General features: G+C 40.5%; 1 protein-coding gene across 2 annotated transcripts in view; it reads right to left on the bottom strand.

Annotated features, from left to right (window-relative positions):
* Positions 1 to 391: 391 nt before the first annotated feature.
* Positions 392 to 17,811, bottom strand: part of edar (ectodysplasin A receptor) — a 79,966-nt gene continuing 62,546 nt past the window's right edge. For both annotated transcript variants that reach the window (XM_065018063.1, XM_065018057.1), the window contains exons 8-11: positions 8,363 to 8,435; positions 5,384 to 5,651; positions 5,219 to 5,279; positions 392 to 3,473 (exon numbers count right to left, since the gene is read on the bottom strand). In XM_065018063.1, coding sequence (XP_064874135.1) covers positions 3,145 to 3,473; positions 5,219 to 5,279; positions 5,384 to 5,651; positions 8,363 to 8,435 — 731 coding nt within the window. In that variant the 3' untranslated portion in view covers positions 392 to 3,144. The remainder of the gene's footprint in view (positions 3,474 to 5,218; positions 5,280 to 5,383; positions 5,652 to 8,362; positions 8,436 to 17,811) is intronic.

Consider the following 17,811-nt stretch of genomic DNA (forward strand, 5'->3'; position numbering starts at 1 on the left):
CGCACTGGCCAGCAGAGAGATGAACGTCATTATTTATCACAAACGATGGCTGTGTGATGTCTTGGCAGAGAGACTCAGATGATGCTCCAAGGTCTGATGTCATACTGATATAGAGTCACCAGATTTCCACCAGTGCCCAGTTGTAGTGTAAACCTCTCTAGTAATCTGAGATATATGGTAATCAGCTGTTCCAGCAGATTCCTCTTCTTTGAGAGAATAGTTTGATCAACCACAGAAAACATGACATCCTTTATGTAAACAACGAGGGAAAAGGAGTGGTCTTATTATTGAAATAACATTACTGTTACCAAAACCATTATCCAAAAAGATAATTTTATCTTTTTACTGTAAATAAATAATAGCTTGGACTTTTTAAATTGATACTTCTTTATTGATGCATACAGTATGTACAATAATAAGTTATATATATACATTTCCATTTTTTCCATAAAATTGTTTTTGTTTCCATTGTTTCTAAAGTTTAGTCTTTGGAGCGTTTGTGATCCTGAGGTAAGAGGTCCAGGTTCTGCACATACAGTACAGTCAGTCATCTTCTGTCACTAAACTACCTACCTAAACCACTAGCCTTCTGTTGACGCTGTGTTTGAATTGAAAATAACAAGGAGAAACTTAAAGAAGCTGTTATGGATACGTGCTAAATGATGAGCATTGTACATGCACATTTATTATTCATATACACTACCGGAGTCCAGCCCCTTTAAACGTGGCTAACTTAAAACACCAGAGCAGTGAAGACACACTGAGCAATGGGAGTGTGCCTCCCCAGTCACTCAACCGAAAAAGCATCCTTGGAGGTATAGAAAGGCACTGTTAAAACACTATAAACCAAACACACAGGAGGCTTCTCTTATTCCTGAAATGTCTGTAGCTGGGAGCTTATCACCATTAGCTGATACAGGGGGGAGAACAAGTATTTGATACACTGCCGATTTTGCAGGTTTTCCTACTTACAAAGCATGTAGAGGTCTGTAATTTTTATCATAGGTAAACTTCAACTGTGAGAGACAGAATCTAAAACAAAAATCCAGAAAATCACATTGTATGATTTTTAAGTAGTTCATTTGCATTTTATTGCATGACAAGTATTTGATCACCTACCAACCAGTAGGAATTCCGGCTCTCACAGACCTGTTAGTTTTTCTTTAAGAAGCCCTCTTGTTCTCCACTTATTACCTGTATTAACTGCACCTGTTTGAACTCGTTACCTGTATAAAAGACACCTGTCCACACACTCAATCAAACAGACTCCAACCTCTCCACAATGTCCAAGACCAGGGAGCTGTGTAAGGACATCAGGGATAAAATTGTAGACCTGCACAAGGCTGGGATGGGCTGCAGGACAATAGGCAAGCAGCTTGGTCAGAAGGCAACAACTGTTGGCGCAATTATTAGAAAATGGAAGAAGTTCAAGATGACGGTCAATCACCCTCGGTCTGGGGCTCCATACAAGATCTCACCTCGTGGGCATCAATGATCATGAGGAAGGTGAGGGATCAGCCCAGAACTACACGGCAGGACCTGGCAGGCATTAGTAACACACTATGCAGTCATGGATTAAAGTCCTGCAGCGTACGCAAGGTCCCCCTGCTCAAGCCAGCGCATGTCCAGGCCCGTCTGAAGTTTGCCAATGACCATCTGGATGATCCAGAGGAGGAATCGGAGAAGGTCATGTGGTCTGATGAGACAAAAATAGAGCTTTTTGGTCTAAACTCCACTCGCCGTGTTTGGAGGAAGAAGAAGGATGAGTACAACCCCAAGAACACCATCCCAACCGTGAAGCATGGAGGTGGAAACATCATTCTTTGGGGATGCTTTTCTGCAAAGGGGACAAGACGACTGCACCGTATTGAGGGGAGGATGGATGGGGGCCATGTATCGCAAGGTCTTGGCCAACAACCTCCTTCCCTCAGTAAGAGCATTGAAGATGGGTCGTGGCTGGGTCTTCCAGCATGACAACGACCCAAAACACACAGCCAGGGCAACTAAGGAGTGGCTCCGTAAGAAGCATCTCAAGGTCCTGGAGTGGCCTAGCCAGTCTCTAGACCTGAACCCAATAGAAAATCTTTGGAGTGAGCTGAAAGTCCGTATTGCCCAGCGACAGCCCCGAAACCTGAAGGATCTGGAGAAGGTCTGTATGGAGGAGTGGGCCAAAATCCCTGCTGCAGTGTGTGCAAACCTGGTCAAGAACTACAGGTCTCTATAATTATGATCTCTATAATTGCAAACAAAGGTTTCTGTACCAAATATTAAGTTCTGCTTTTCTGATGTATGAAATACTTATGTCATGCAATAAAATGCTAATTAATTCCTTTAAAATCATACAATATGATTTTCTGGATTGTTGTTTTAGATTCTGTCTCTCACAGTTGAAGTGTACCTATGATAAAAAATTACAGACCTCTACATTCTTTGTAAGTAGGAAAACCTGCAAAATCGGCAGTGTATCAAATACTTGTTCTCCCCACTGTATGTGCTGAGCTTTTTGGCACAAAATGGCTGCCATCCTGTGGAATCACCCAGCATAGTTTCAGAGCCCGGCTGACCATAGCGTTGCTCAGTGCTGGGTCTCCTGGAGTTCTGTCTCCCTGCATTCCTCAGGCTGCAGTAGGCCTAGTCTGTTAGCAGTCTCTTTAATAGTCTCTGGCATCTGGTCTTTACTGGTTCATTGGTTTTAGTGGTTAATTAGGTGTTGAAAGTCTCGACTGTGAACCACAACACTATTATACCAGACCGCCACATGATAACCAATTAGAGCCAGTGGCAGCAGCTGACCGCTGCTGGGTAATAGAGGGTCTGGGTCCACAGGGGTCCTGGCAGAGGTCCATTATGCCATTTTTAAAATCTGATATTATGAAATGTCCTACATGTGATCTATGTAAACAAAAGCAAAAATGTTAAAGAATGTTATAAAAAGCTTTTGTCGAGCAAGGTTAATTGCCAGTCCATTGCCAGAGGAAGACAGAGAGACGATGAGGAGAGAGATTTGAGATCTGGAGAGGCCTGCTGGCATTCTTCATGTTGAGGGCTAAAACTGTTTGTTTCTGAATGTATGTGCGGGTATAAGCACATGCGTCTATTGCATGTGTGTATAGGAATGTGTGTGAACATTAGTGTGTATATGAGTCAGACGCTTGCACACCGTGGTGAGGACAGAGGGACAGTGTTTGTATCTCCTCCTCCCAGTACATCAGAACATAGTGACTCCACAGCATCCAGTCTCTCTATCTGCACCAGTCTGGTGAGCAGGTCTGGGATGCTGTATCCGGCTGTACTGATCCTCTCAAACAGCTGCAGGCCGTCACTCATCCCTCCGATCTCATCCCTCTTCAGGCCAAAGCTCTCTGCCAGGTGTCTCCAGGTCTTCACCACGGCTGCCTCGCTACTGTAGGAGGAGCTCAGCATCCGACTGGCCTTCTCCAGACAGTCAAATGGTAGTTCTGTAGGACTTAGACCTAGGGAGAGGAAGGGAGAGGGAGGGTTAGGATGTGTGTGTTGTGGCTAGAGATCAGCATACAAGATTCCTTCGCTAAACAGTCGAAGAGTACTTCTATAGCAGGGGTGGTACACACATTATAAAAGGGCCACATTGAAAAAACACAAGGAATTCGCAGGCCAGACAGAGCCTACTATGTTTGTTTTTACAAAATAATTGGCCATTGTTTTATTAGAAAGAATATGGCTGTTTAAAATGTCCACTTACGTACAAAGGATGCTGTATATATCATTTTAACATATTAAAACAAAAGATGAGATGAATAATATTTGTCCAGACTTTGCTGCTATGCTTACAGATGTGCATAATATACTGCGACTCTAATCAAAAAGTAGCCTATTTAATAACCCAAAATAACAAAAACCTAGCTAGGTTGTTGTAACATTTAAACTTAAAACATGTTAAAAAATGTTTTGCAATGAATGGATCAGCGATGCGGTTGAATGCAGCATTGCTGTATGTTGCACTCAAAATTAATTGACAACCCAAATCATTGCGCGGGCCGGAATGTAGCAATGTATCACGGGCCGGAAACGGCCCGTTGGCCTTGTGTTTGAAGTTCTATAGGGCTGAAACCAGTCGAAGGGTAGTTCTATAGGGCTGAACCCAGCCGAAGGGTAGTTCTATAGGGCTGAAACCAGTCAAAGGGTAGTTCTATAGGGCTGAAACCAGTCAAAGGGTAGTTCTATAGGGCTGAAACCAGTTGAAGGGTAGTTCTATAGGGCTGAAACCAGTCGAAGGGTAGTTCTATAGGGCTGAAACCAGTAGTTCTATAGGGCTGAAACCAGGGTAGTTCTATAGGGCTGAAACCAGTCGAAGGGCAGTTCTATAGGGCTGAAACCAGTCGAAGGGCAGTTCTATAGGGCTGAAACCAGCCGAAGGGCAGTTCTATAGGGCTGAAACCAGTCGAAGGGTAGTTCTATAGGGCTGAAACCAGACGAAGGGTAGTTCTATAGGGCTGAAACCAGTCGAAGGGTAGTTCTATAGGGCTGAAACCAGTCGAAGGGCAGTTCTATAGGGCTGAAACCAGTCGAAGGGCAGTTCTATAGGGCTGAAACCAGCCGAAGGGCAGTTCTATAGGGCTGAAACCAGTCGAAGGGTAGTTCTATAGGGCTGAAACCAGACGAAGGGTAGTTCTATAGGGCTGAAACCAGTCGAAGGGTAGTTCTATAGGGCTGAAACCAGCCGAAGGGCAGTTCTATAGGGCTGAAACCAGCCGAAGTGCAGTTTTTTAGGGCTGAAACCAGCCGAAGGGTAGTTCTATAGGGCTGAAACCAGCCGAAGTGCAGTTCTATAGGGCTGAAACCAGCCGAAGGGCAGTTCTATAGGGCTGAAACCAGCCGAAGGGCAGTTCTATAGGGCTGAAACCAGTCAAAGGGTAGTTCTATAGGGCTGAAACCAGCCGAAGTGCAGTTCTATAGGGCTGAAACCAGTCGAAGTGCAGTTCTATAGGGCTGAAACCAGCCGAAGGGCAGTTCTATAGGGCTGAAACCAGCCGAAGGGCAGTTCTATAGGGCTGAAACCAGCTGAAGGGCAGTTCTATAGGGCTGAAACTAGTCAAAGGGTAGTTCTATAGGGCTGAAACCAGTCGAAGGGTAGTTCTATAGGGCTGAAACCAGCCGAAGGGCAGTTCTATAGGGCTGAAACCAGTCGAAGGGCAGTTCTATAGGGCTGAAACCTGGGGGTGGACGTGTGAGTTCTCACCCTCGGCCACATTGCAGGCTCTAGCATACAGATCCAGGATCTTTTTCCTCCGGCTCTGAATCTATAGGAAGAGACAGAGAGAAAGGTAAAGTAAGTTACAAAGTAATTACATCGCAATATATTGTAAAAGTACATAGTTGGTTGTGAATGACTGATCTCTCTCACCCCTGTAGCCTTGTTGTTGTTATTGATGATGTTTGCATTGCTATTGCTAATGTTGTTAGCGTTGATAGGGCTGGTGGGGTTGGATCCAGTCTTATCCTTGTTGAGGAGCCTCAGGGAAAGCAGGCAGAGGTCCGGCTTGGTTCCCAGGTTCAGGAGACAGAGGCTGGGGTTAGGATCAGCTGCCCCCTGCCTCTCCAAGGCTGCCTCCTCATCACTATCCATACTACGACTCAACAGCTGCTCGTTCTCTGACGATGCATCATTCTCACTGGGGGAGGAGAGAGAAAATCAAGCTGAGTTGTCAAATCTCCATATCAGTCAGCATTATAACACTAAGCCTTCATGACCTTTTCAACTGATATTTAGCTGTGTCTAGTTCTGCTAATGTTATGTAGCTTCAGCCTAATTGTTACACTGTGAGTAGCCTCTTGTTTTAGCTTGCATATTTAGCTGTGGTTCCACAGAACACCACCGACAGTGTGTAACACTGGGACTTTCTCCCAAAAACACCTTGTTGACAAAGATTCTCAGAGATTGTTTTTACATGTGTGCACGTACACACGCGCGAACACACACACACATTGTTTCTCAGTCACCCTACACCCACTCTGGAAGCTAAGACAGTGAGTTAGCACATCCTCTGGAATGCAGTTAGCCACACTGTTTACCTCTGCTGAGTCTAGCTAGGTGATGTAATGCTAATGTTAATGTGTGTGTTGACATGTAACTTGTTCAAACAGACCATATACAGTGTGTGCACATGTGACACTGTATGAAAAACACATCGTCTGTGTCTATCCATGTTTTCGTGAGTGTATATGTCTGTTCTCATTGCTGTCTGTCATAATGAATAAGGCTTCATTGTCTGCGATTGTGGGGTTGAGACTGAAGAAAGGAGAGAGGGGGAAAGAGAGCAGAGGACAGAACGGGGAAGGGCGAGGAGCTGTCATCCACCTGGTGGTTTGGCTGCGCTATAGAGTAATTATCTCTCTCTCTCTTTACCCCCAATCTTTCCTCACCTCTCTTTGCCTCTCTCTCCTACCCACCTTCCCCTCGCTCTCTTTATATTCATCCCCCACTCCACTCTCCCTCCCCTCCTCCAGGGCCAATCTGTGCTCAGCTACCTCACCCTCCAAAGCCACATAATCACTCAAAAATCCTCAAGTGAACTTGTTTTTTCCATGCCCACGCAAGGGGACACACACACACTGTCTCCCCACTAAAAGGGCTGGCAGCGATGCTCTGCTGCAGTGACTTGTCCTGTGGTAGTCTAATTACAGGCAGATTCCGAAAAACAGATAAAAGAACCTCTGTCTGTGAGGCCCCCAGTCAACCACTACACTGTAAAACCAGGAAGCATGTGACACGTTCATAACCTAAACATCAGTGTTTAAAACTGAAACATTAGGTATTTAGAACTGCCAATAAGTGTTCTCATCTTAAACACAGGCGTTTAGAATGCTTGATTAAACATGAAAGTCTGTTTCTTTCCAGTCAGTTTCCAACCACGAGAACACCCATATCTCCTTAGTGTTCAGATTTTAACCACTAGTGTTTTAACCACTGTTTAGAATGACTTCAGTCATTAGAAATTGATGTGACTTTATTTGCTTTAAATTCAGTGTTAGGAATGTCTGTCACCTTACCTACATTTCAGCACTGAACAGGACATTTGATTCAAGAAATATTTTAAATCAAGTGGTGGTGTTGTTACTCAACTGTGTTGAGTTCATTTCCGTTAACTCTGAGTGAAAAAGACGTGGGAAGGGCCTCATTATCATATTTCCCAGAATGCTTTGTTGTAGGTTGCTCTTTAGAATAGTTTGTTTCAATATCGATGTTTACTCATGCATATTGATTGATTCATTTATCTTATACTATACAAAGATAAATCATTTAAATAACTGTTTCTAAACTAATCCAATCTGTAAGAGGTTGGATTTATTGCACCAGTTACTGAGATAGTTGTTCCAGTTTAGATGGTTTAGGTCAGGGGTGTCAAACTCATGGGCCTAGGGTCTGCTGTTTTTGTTTTTACTTTCAAGTAAGCCCTAGACAACCAAGTGAGGGGAGTTCCTTACTAATTAGTGACCTTAATTCATCAATCAAGTGAAAACCTGCACACACTCTGCCCCTCCGTGGAATGAGTTTGACACGTGGTTTAGGTAGTCTTGTTTGTTAAGTCCTTCACTAGCAGCCATTCTGAGTGCAGGTTGTGGCTGATTCAAATATTCCAATTAATGGATATCCTCCCTCTGGCTGGAGGAATTACAAATAACTTCAAAAACCAGCATATTGTGTGTACATGTGACTTGTGATACTGTATGAAACAAACACATCGTCTGTGTCTATCCATGTTTACATGAGTGTATATAGGTCTGATGTGGCCCATGAGCCAGGATTTTCAGACCACAATGTTGAGGATAACTAGGCCATAACTTAAAGGCTTTATGAAACATGCAACATGTGATGATAAAGGGTTTACTTTTAATTCAAACACATTCACTTAGGCAGTCACTTGGTGAAAGTATTGAATGCAACAACTATGTCTCTGTTACTAACAAACACAGTCAAGGGTCAGAATCTCTCACATTCATTCGAAAGGCATGCTGGGAAATGTGCAAATACGGCTTTACACCCTACAGTGTTAAAACAACACCCCCAGTGTTTAACGTTTAAAACCTAAATGCCTTGTGCTGAATAAACGTGTTCATGTATTTAAAAAGTCTTACAGAGATTAAACATGTTTTCAATCTACACTGTGATGCGTTTTCATAGAAATTAAAAATACCTTGACAGGTTCAGATTCTAAACATTTGGTTTTACAGTGTACACATCCCCTACGCAACTCAGACAAGCACATAAACAAGCTTGCAGACCCCCCCAAACACATGATCTTAGTGATATTGGTAACCATTGCATTGTGTCTGTTTGTGTGTTTGATGTTTGTCATGTGTGCAGGTGATCAGGATACCTTACCTTTTCACCGTCTTCGGAGGCGTAGGTTTGAGTTTGTCAAATTCATCCTTTTCGGAGAAAATTACAACATTGTCTGAAAGAAAGAAAACATATTTTGTAAATCAAATGTTATTTCTCCCACAGTTCTTTTAATTCTGGTAAAAGTCAGAAATTATCATCAAAATAACCTGGGGCATAAAGGGCCCATTATTTTCAAAATAAATCAATTAACATGACTAGTGTTCAAATGCAATCATATCAAAGTTTAAAGCCTATAAGTGTCTGGCACTGTCAGCCTAGATGGTGTACGCCTCAGAGACGTCTCAGACAGACTCATAGCTCCCAGCTCTACCGGAAATGTCAATCATAGAGACTTATGAGACAGCTGCTTAATGCACACACATGCACGCACACTTTCCCCAAAACATACACACACGATACAGTATGCTCTCACCAATACACGGAGAAAATGTAAACAGACATTCAGTTTTAAGAATAAAACACTTATGTTTGTGATTCTTTTAATTTGCAAACCCAAACACGCAGGTTTGATTCCTAAACCTAAAGGACTATATGTATAACTATTACCATACTGGAGGTAAATGGTAGGCCTATGTGAGATGACAGTAGGTGTGTTATCGTGAGGTTGATAACCCCTGAAGGAGTCAGTCGGTTGTTAACATTCTGGTTAGTGTGAGGGGAACACTGACGGCCTAGAGCTAGCGCCACAGTCTAATCTAAACATTCCACCATGCTGCGCTCACTGCACACGGAATGTACTCCTCACCATTGTCAACCACACATACACACACACACACACACACACACACACTGTCAAACCCACAGACCCCAGGCATGACAGACAGCCATCAGGTATGAGAATGTCTCTTTATGTTAGTCTAATAAACCAGACTATAGATTAAGAATGTCTCTTTATTAGTCTAATAAACCAGACTATAGATTAAGAATGTCTCTTTATTAGTCTAATAAACCAGACTATAGATTAAGAATGTCTCTTTATTAGTCTAATAAACCAGACTATAGATTAAGAATGTCTCTTTATGTTAGTCTAATAAACCAGACTATAGATTAAGAATGTCTCTTTATGTTAGTCTAATAAACCAGACTATAGATTAAGAATGTCTCTTTATTAGTCTAATAAACCAGACTATAGATTAAGAATGTCTCTTTATTAGTCTAATAAACCAGACTATAGATTAAGAATGTCTCTTTATTAGTCTAATAAACCAGACTATAGATTAAGAATGTCTCTTTATGTTAGTCTAATAAACCAGACTATAGATTAAGAATGTCTCTTTATTAGTCTAATAAACCAGACTATAGATTAATAATGTCTCTTTATTAGTCTAATAAACCAGACTATAGATTAAGAATGTCTCTTTATTAGTCTAATAAACCAGACTATAGATTAAGAATGTCTCTTTATTAGTCTAATAAACCAGACTATAGATTAAGAATGTCTCTTTATTAGTCTAATAAACCAGACTATAGATTAAGAATGTCTCTTTATTAGTCTAATAAACCAGACTATAGATTAAGAATGTCTCTTTATTAGTCTAATAAACCAGACTATAGATTAAGAATGTCTCTTTATTAGTCTAATAAACCAGACTATAGATTAAGAATGTCTCTTTATGTTAGTCTAATAAACCAGACTATAGATTAAGAATGTCTCTTTATGTTAGTCTAATAAACCAGACTATAGATTAAGAATGTCTCTTTATTAGTCTAATAAACCAGACTATAGATTAAGAATGTCTCTTTATTAGTCTAATAAACCAGACTATAGATTAAGAATGTCTCTTTATTAGTCTAATAAACCAGACTATAGATTAAGAATGTCTCTTTATGTTAGTCTAATAAACCAGACTATAGATTAAGAATGTCTCTTTATTAGTCTAATAAACCAGACTATAGATTAATAATGTCTCTTTATTAGTCTAATAAACCAGACTATAGATTAAGAATGTCTCTTTATTAGTCTAATAAACCAGACTATAGATTAAGAATGTCTCTTTATGTTAGTCTAATAAACCAGACTATAGATTAAGAATGTCTCTTTATGTTAGTCTAATAAACCAGACTATAGATTAAGAACGTCTCTTTATTAGTCTAATAAACCAGACTATAGATTAAGAATGTCTCTTTATGTTAGTCTAATAAACCAGACTATAGATTAAGAATGTCTCTTTATTAGTCTAATAAACCAGACTATAGATTAAGAATGTCTCTTTATTAGTCTAATAAACCAGACTATAGATTAAGAATGTCTCTTTATTAGTCTAATAAACCAGACTATAGATTAAGAATGTCTCTTTATTAGTCTAATAAACCAGACCATAGATTAAGAATGTCTCTTTATTAGTCTAATAAACCAGACTATAGATTAAGAATGTCTCTTTATGTTAGTCTAATAAACCAGACTATAGATTAAGAATGTCTCTTTATTAGTCTAATAAACCAGACTATAGATTAAGAATGTCTCTTTATGTTAGTATAATAAACCAGACTATAGATTAAGAATGTCACTTTATTAGTCTAATAAACCAGACTATAGATTAAGAATGTCTCTTTATGTTAGTCTAATAAACCAGACTATAGATTAAGAATGTCTCTTTATGTTAGTCTAATAAACCAGACTATAGATTAAGAATGTCTCTTTATTAGTCTAATAAACCAGACTATAGATTAAGAATGTCTCTTTATTAGTCTAATAAACCAGACTATAGATTAAGAATGTCTCTTTATTAGTCTAATAAACCAGACTATAGATTAAGAATGTCTCTTTATGTTAGTCTAATAAACCAGACTATAGATTAAGAATGTCTCTTTATTAGTCTAATAAACCAGACTATAGATTAATAATGTCTCTTTATTAGTCTAATAAACCAGACTATAGATTAAGAATGTCTCTTTATTAGTCTAATAAACCAGACTATAGATTAAGAATGTCTCTTTATTAGTCTAATAAACCAGACTATAGATTAAGAATGTCTCTTTATTAGTCTAATAAACCAGACTATAGATTAAGAATGTCTCTTTATTAGTCTAATAAACCAGACTATAGATTAAGAATGTCTCTTTATTAGTCTAATAAACCAGACTATAGATTAAGAATGTCTCTTTATTAGTCTAATAAACCAGACTATAGATTAAGAATGTCTCTTTATGTTAGTCTAATAAACCAGACTATAGATTAAGAATGTCTCTTTATGTTAGTCTAATAAACCAGACTATAGATTAAGAATGTCTCTTTATTAGTCTAATAAACCAGACTATAGATTAAGAATGTCTCTTTATTAGTCTAATAAACCAGACTATAGATTAAGAATGTCTCTTTATTAGTCTAATAAACCAGACTATAGATTAAGAATGTCTCTTTATGTTAGTCTAATAAACCAGACTATAGATTAAGAATGTCTCTTTATTAGTCTAATAAACCAGACTATAGATTAATAATGTCTCTTTATTAGTCTAATAAACCAGACTATAGATTAAGAATGTCTCTTTATTAGTCTAATAAACCAGACTATAGATTAAGAATGTCTCTTTATGTTAGTCTAATAAACCAGACTATAGATTAAGAATGTCTCTTTATGTTAGTCTAATAAACCAGACTATAGATTAAGAACGTCTCTTTATTAGTCTAATAAACCAGACTATAGATTAAGAATGTCTCTTTATGTTAGTCTAATAAACCAGACTATAGATTAAGAATGTCTCTTTATTAGTCTAATAAACCAGACTATAGATTAAGAATGTCTCTTTATTAGTCTAATAAACCAGACTATAGATTAAGAATGTCTCTTTATTAGTCTAATAAACCAGACTATAGATTAAGAATGTCTCTTTATTAGTCTAATAAACCAGACCATAGATTAAGAATGTCTCTTTATTAGTCTAATAAACCAGACTATAGATTAAGAATGTCTCTTTATGTTAGTCTAATAAACCAGACTATAGATTAAGAATGTCTCTTTATTAGTCTAATAAACCAGACTATAGATTAAGAATGTCTCTTTATGTTAGTATAATAAACCAGACTATAGATTAAGAATGTCACTTTATTAGTCTAATAAACCAGACTATAGATTAAGAATGTCTCTTTATTAGTCTAATAAACCAGACTATAGATTAAGAATGTCTCTTTATGTTAGTCTAATAAACCAGACTATAGATTAAGAATGTCTCTTTATTAGTCTAATAAACCAGACTATAGATTAAGAATGTCTCTTTATTAGTCTAATAAACCAGACTATAGATTAAGAATGTCTTTATCAACAACCCGGTCGCATTCCGCTTCGCTCCACAGGTAGTATCACATTTTCATTTCATTTCATTACAGTACAACGGTTTGATTTGTTTGATCGTAGCTAGCTACATAGCTAGCTACATAGCCGTCTTTGTATCAAAGATAATTGTGTAGTCTAGAGCGATTTTCTAGGTTAGCTAGCCAGCTATTGTCGTTCTTTTAACGCAACGTAACGTAATCAACACTGCTAGCTAGCCAGCTAGCCCCCGAATAGCAGCACTGTAGAAACTGGCTTTAGTGTAGTGTAGTGTCAACAACGCAGCCACCGCCAGCTAGCCTACAAAGTCAACAACGCAGCCACTGCCAGCTAGCCTACTTCAGCAGTACTGTATCATTTTAATCATTTTAGTCAATAAGATTCTTGCTACGTAAGCTTAACTTTCTGAACATTCGAGACGTGTAGTCCACTTGTCATTCCAATCTCCTTTGCATTAGCGTAGCCTCTTCTGTAGCCTGTCAACTATGTGTCTGTCTATCCCTGTTCTCTCCTCTCTGCACAGACCATACAAACGCTCCACACCGCGTATCCGCGCCACCCTAATCTGGTGGTCCCAGCGCGCACGACCCACGTGGAGTTCCAGGTCTCCGGTAGCCTCTGGAACTGCCGATCTGCGGCCAACAAGGCAGAGTTCATCTCAGCCTATGCCTCCCTCCAGTCCCTCGACTTCTTGGCACTGACGGAAACATGGATCACCACAGATAACACTGCTACTCCTACTGCTCTCTCTTCGTCCGCCCACGTGTTCTCGCACACCCGAGAGCTTCTGGTCAGCGGGGTGGTGGCACCGGGATCCTCATCTCTCCCAAGTGGTCATTCTCTCTTTCTCCCCTTACCCATCTGTCTATCGCCTCCTTTGAATTCCATGCTGTCACAGTTACCAGCCCATTCAAGCTTAACATCCTTATCATTTATCGCCCTCCAGGTTCCTCGGAGAGTTCATCAATGAGCTTGATGCCTTGATAAGCTCCTTTCCTGAGGACGGCTCACCTCTCACAGTTCTGGGCGACTTTAACCTCCCCACGTCTACCTTTGACTCATTCCTCTCTGCCTCCTTCTTTCCACTCCTCTCCTCTTTTGACCTCACCCTCTCACCTTCCCCCCCTACTCACAAGGCAGGCAATACGCTCGACCTCATCTTTACTAGATGCTGTTCTTCCACTAACCTCATTGCAACTCCCCTCCAAGTCTCCGACCACTACCTTGTATCATTTTCCCTCTCGCTCTCATCCAACACTTCCCACACTGCCCCTACTCGGATGGTATCGCGCCGCCCCAACCTTCGCTCTCTCTCCCCCGCTACTCTCTCCTCTTCCATCCTATCATCTCTTCCCTCTGCTCAAACCTTCTCCAACCTATCTCCTGATTCTGCCTCCTCAACCCTCCTCTCCTCCCTTTCTGCATCCTTTGACTCTCTATGTCCCCTATCCTCCAGGCCGGCTCGGTCCTCCCCTCCCGCTCCGTGGCTCGACGACTCATTGCGAGCTCACAGAACAGGGCTCCGGGCAGCCGAGCGGAAATGGAGGAAAACTCGCCTCCCTGCGGACCTGGCATCCTTTCACTCCCTCCTCTCTACATTTTCCTCTTCTGTCTCTGCTGCTAAAGCCACTTTCTACCACTCTAAATTCCAAGCATCTGCCTCTAACCCTAGGAAGCTCTTTGCCACCTTCTCCTCCCTCCTGAATCCTCCTCCCCCTCCCCCCTCCTCCCTCTCTGCAGATGACTTCGTCAACCATTTTGAAAAGAAGGTCGACGACATCCGATCCTCGTTTGCTAAGTCAAACGACACCGCTGGTTCTGCTCACACTGCCCTACCCTGTGCTCTGACCTCTTTCTCCCCTCTCTCTCCAGATGAAATCTCGCGTCTTGTGACGGCCGGCCGCCCAACAACCTGCCCGCTTGACCCTATCCCCTCCTCTCTTCTCCAGACCATTTCCGGAGACCTTCTCCCTTACCTCACCTCGCTCATCAACTCATCCCTGACCGCTGGCTACGTCCCTTCCGTCTTCAAGAGAGCGAGAGTTGCACCCCTTCTGAAAAAACCTACACTCGATCCCTCCGATGTCAACAACTACAGACCAGTATCCCTTCTTTCTTTTCTCTCCAAAACTCTTGAACGTGCCGTCCTTGGCCAGCTCTCCCGCTATCTCTCTCAGAATGACCTTCTTGATCCAAATCAGTCAGGTTTCAAGACTAGTCATTCAACTGAGACTGCTCTTCTCTGTATCACGGAGGCGCTCCGCACTGCTAAAGCTAACTCTCTCTCCTCTGCTCTCATCCTTCTAGACCTATCGGCTGCCTTCGATACTGTGAACCATCAGATCCTCCTCTCCACCCTCTCCGAGTTGGGCATCTCCGGCGCGGCCCTCGCTTGATTGCATCCTACCTGACAGGTCGCTCCTACCAGGTGGCGTGGCGAGAATCTGTCTCCTCACCACGCGCTCTCACCACTGGTGTCCCCCAGGGCTCTGTTCTAGGCCCTCTCCTATTCTCGCTATACACCAAGTCACTTGGCTCTGTCATAACCTCACATGGTCTCTCCTATCATTGCTATGCAGACGACACACAATTAATCTTCTCCTTTCCCCCTTCTGATGACCAGGTGGCGAATCGCATCTCTGCATGTCTGGCAGACATATCAGTGTGGATATGACGGATCACCACCTCAAGCTGAACCTCGGCAAGACGGAGCTGCTCTTCCTCCCGGGGAAGGACTGCCCATTCCATGATCTCGCCATCACGGTTGACAACTCCATTGTGTCCTCCTCCCAGAGCGCTAAGAACCTTGGCGTGATCCTGGACAACACCATGTCGTTCTCAACTAACATCAAGGCGGTGGCCCGTTCCTGTAGGTTCATGCTCTACAACATCCGCAGAGTACGACCCTGCCTCACACAGGAAGCGGCGCAGGTCCTAATCCAGGCACTTGTCATCTCCCGTCTGGATTACTGCAACTCGCTGTTGGCTGGGCTCCCTGCCTGTGCCATTAAACCCCTACAACTCATCCAGAACGCCGCAGCCCGTCTGGTGTTCAACCTTCCCAAGTTCTCTCACGTCACCCCGCTCCTCCGCTCTCTCCACTGGCTTCCAGTTGAAGCTCGCATCCGCAACAAGACCATGGTGCTTGCCTACGGAGCTGTGAGGGGAACGGCACCTCAGTACCTCCAGGCTCTGATCAGGCCCTACACCCAAACAAGGGCACTGCGTTCATCCACCTCTGGCCTGCTCGCCTCCCTACCACTGAGGAAGTACAGTTCCCGCTCAGCCCAGTCAAAACTGTTCGCTGCTCTGGCCCCCCAATGGTGGAACAAACTCCCTCACGACGCCAGGACAGCGGAGTCAATCACCACCTTCCGGAGACACCTGAAACCCCACCTCTTTAAGGAATACCTAGGATAGGATAAAGTCATCCTTCTCACCCCCCCTTAAAAGATTTAGATGCACTATTGTAAAGTGGCTGTTCCACTGGATGTCATAAGGTGAATGCACCAATTTGTAAGTCGCTCTGGATAAGAGCGTCTGCTAAATGACTTAAATGTAAATGTAAATGTAGTCTAATAAACCAGACTATAGATTAAGAATGTCTCTTTATGTTAGTCTAATAAACCAGACTATAGATTAAGAATGTCTCTTTATTAGTCTAATAAACCAGACTATAGATTAAGAATGTCTCTTTATGTTAGTCTAATAAACCAGACTATAGATTAAGAATGTCTCTTTATTAGTCTAATAAACCAGACTATAGATTAAGAATGTCTCTTTATGTTAGTCTAATAAACCGGACTATAGATTAAGAATGTATCTTTATTAGTCTAATAAACCGGACTATAGATTAAGAATGTCTCTTTATTAGTCTAATAAACCAGACTATAGATTAAGAATGTCTCTTTATTAGTCTAATAAACCAGACTATAGATTAAGAATGTCTCTTTATTAGTCTAATAAACCAGACTATAGATTAAGAATGTCTCTTTATTAGTCTAATAAACCAGACTATAGATTAAGAATGTCTCTTTATGTTAGTCTAATAAACCAGACTATAGATTAAGAATGTCTCTTTATGTTAGTCTAATAAACCAGACTATAGATTAAGAACGTCTCTTTATTAGTCTAATAAACCAGACTATAGATTAAGAATGTCTCTTTATGTTAGTCTAATAAACCAGACTATAGATTAAGAATGTCTCTTTATTAGTCTAATAAACCAGACTATAGATTAAGAATGTCTCTTTATTAGTCTAATAAACCAGACTATAGATTAAGAATGTCTCTTTATTAGTCTAATAAACCAGACTATAGATTAAGAATGTCTCTTTATTAGTCTAATAAACCAGACTATAGATTAAGAATGTCTCTTTATTAGTCTAATAAACCACACTATAGATTAAGAATGTCTCTTTATTAGTCTAATAAACCAGACTATAGATTAAGAATGTCTCTTTATTAGTCTAATAAACCAGACTATAGATTAAGAATGTCTCTTTATGTTAGTCTAATAAACCAGACTATAGATTAAGAATGTATCTTTATTAGTCTAATAAACCAGACTATAGATTAAGAATGTCTCTTTATTAGTCTAATAAATCAGACTATAGATTAAGAATGTCTCTTTATTAGTCTAATAAACCAGACTATAGATTAAGAATGTCTATTTATTAGTCTAATAAACCAGACTATAGATTAAGAATGTCTCTTTATTAGTCTAACAAACCAGACTATAGATTAAGAATGTCTCTTTATTAGTCTAATAAACCAGACTATAGATTAAGAATGTCTCTTTATGTTAGTCTAATAAACCAGACTATAGATTAAGAATGTCTCTTTATTAGTCTAATAAACCAGACTATAGATTAAGAATGTCTCTTTATTAGTCTAATAAACCAGACTATAGATTAAGAATGTCTCTTTATGTTAGTCTAATAAACCAGACTATAGATTAAGAATGTCTCTTTATTAGTCTAATAAACCAGACTATAGATTAAGAATGTCTCTTTATTAGTCTAATAAACCAGACTATAGATTAAGAATGTCTCTTTATTAGTCTAATAAATCAGACTATAGATTAAGAATGTCTCTTTATTAGTCTAATAAACCAGACTATAGATTAAGAATGTCTCTTTATTAGTCTAATAAACCAGA

Source organism: Oncorhynchus nerka, linkage group LG1, assembly GCF_034236695.1.
Source record: "Oncorhynchus nerka isolate Pitt River linkage group LG1, Oner_Uvic_2.0, whole genome shotgun sequence".
NCBI lineage: Eukaryota > Metazoa > Chordata > Actinopteri > Salmoniformes > Salmonidae > Oncorhynchus > Oncorhynchus nerka.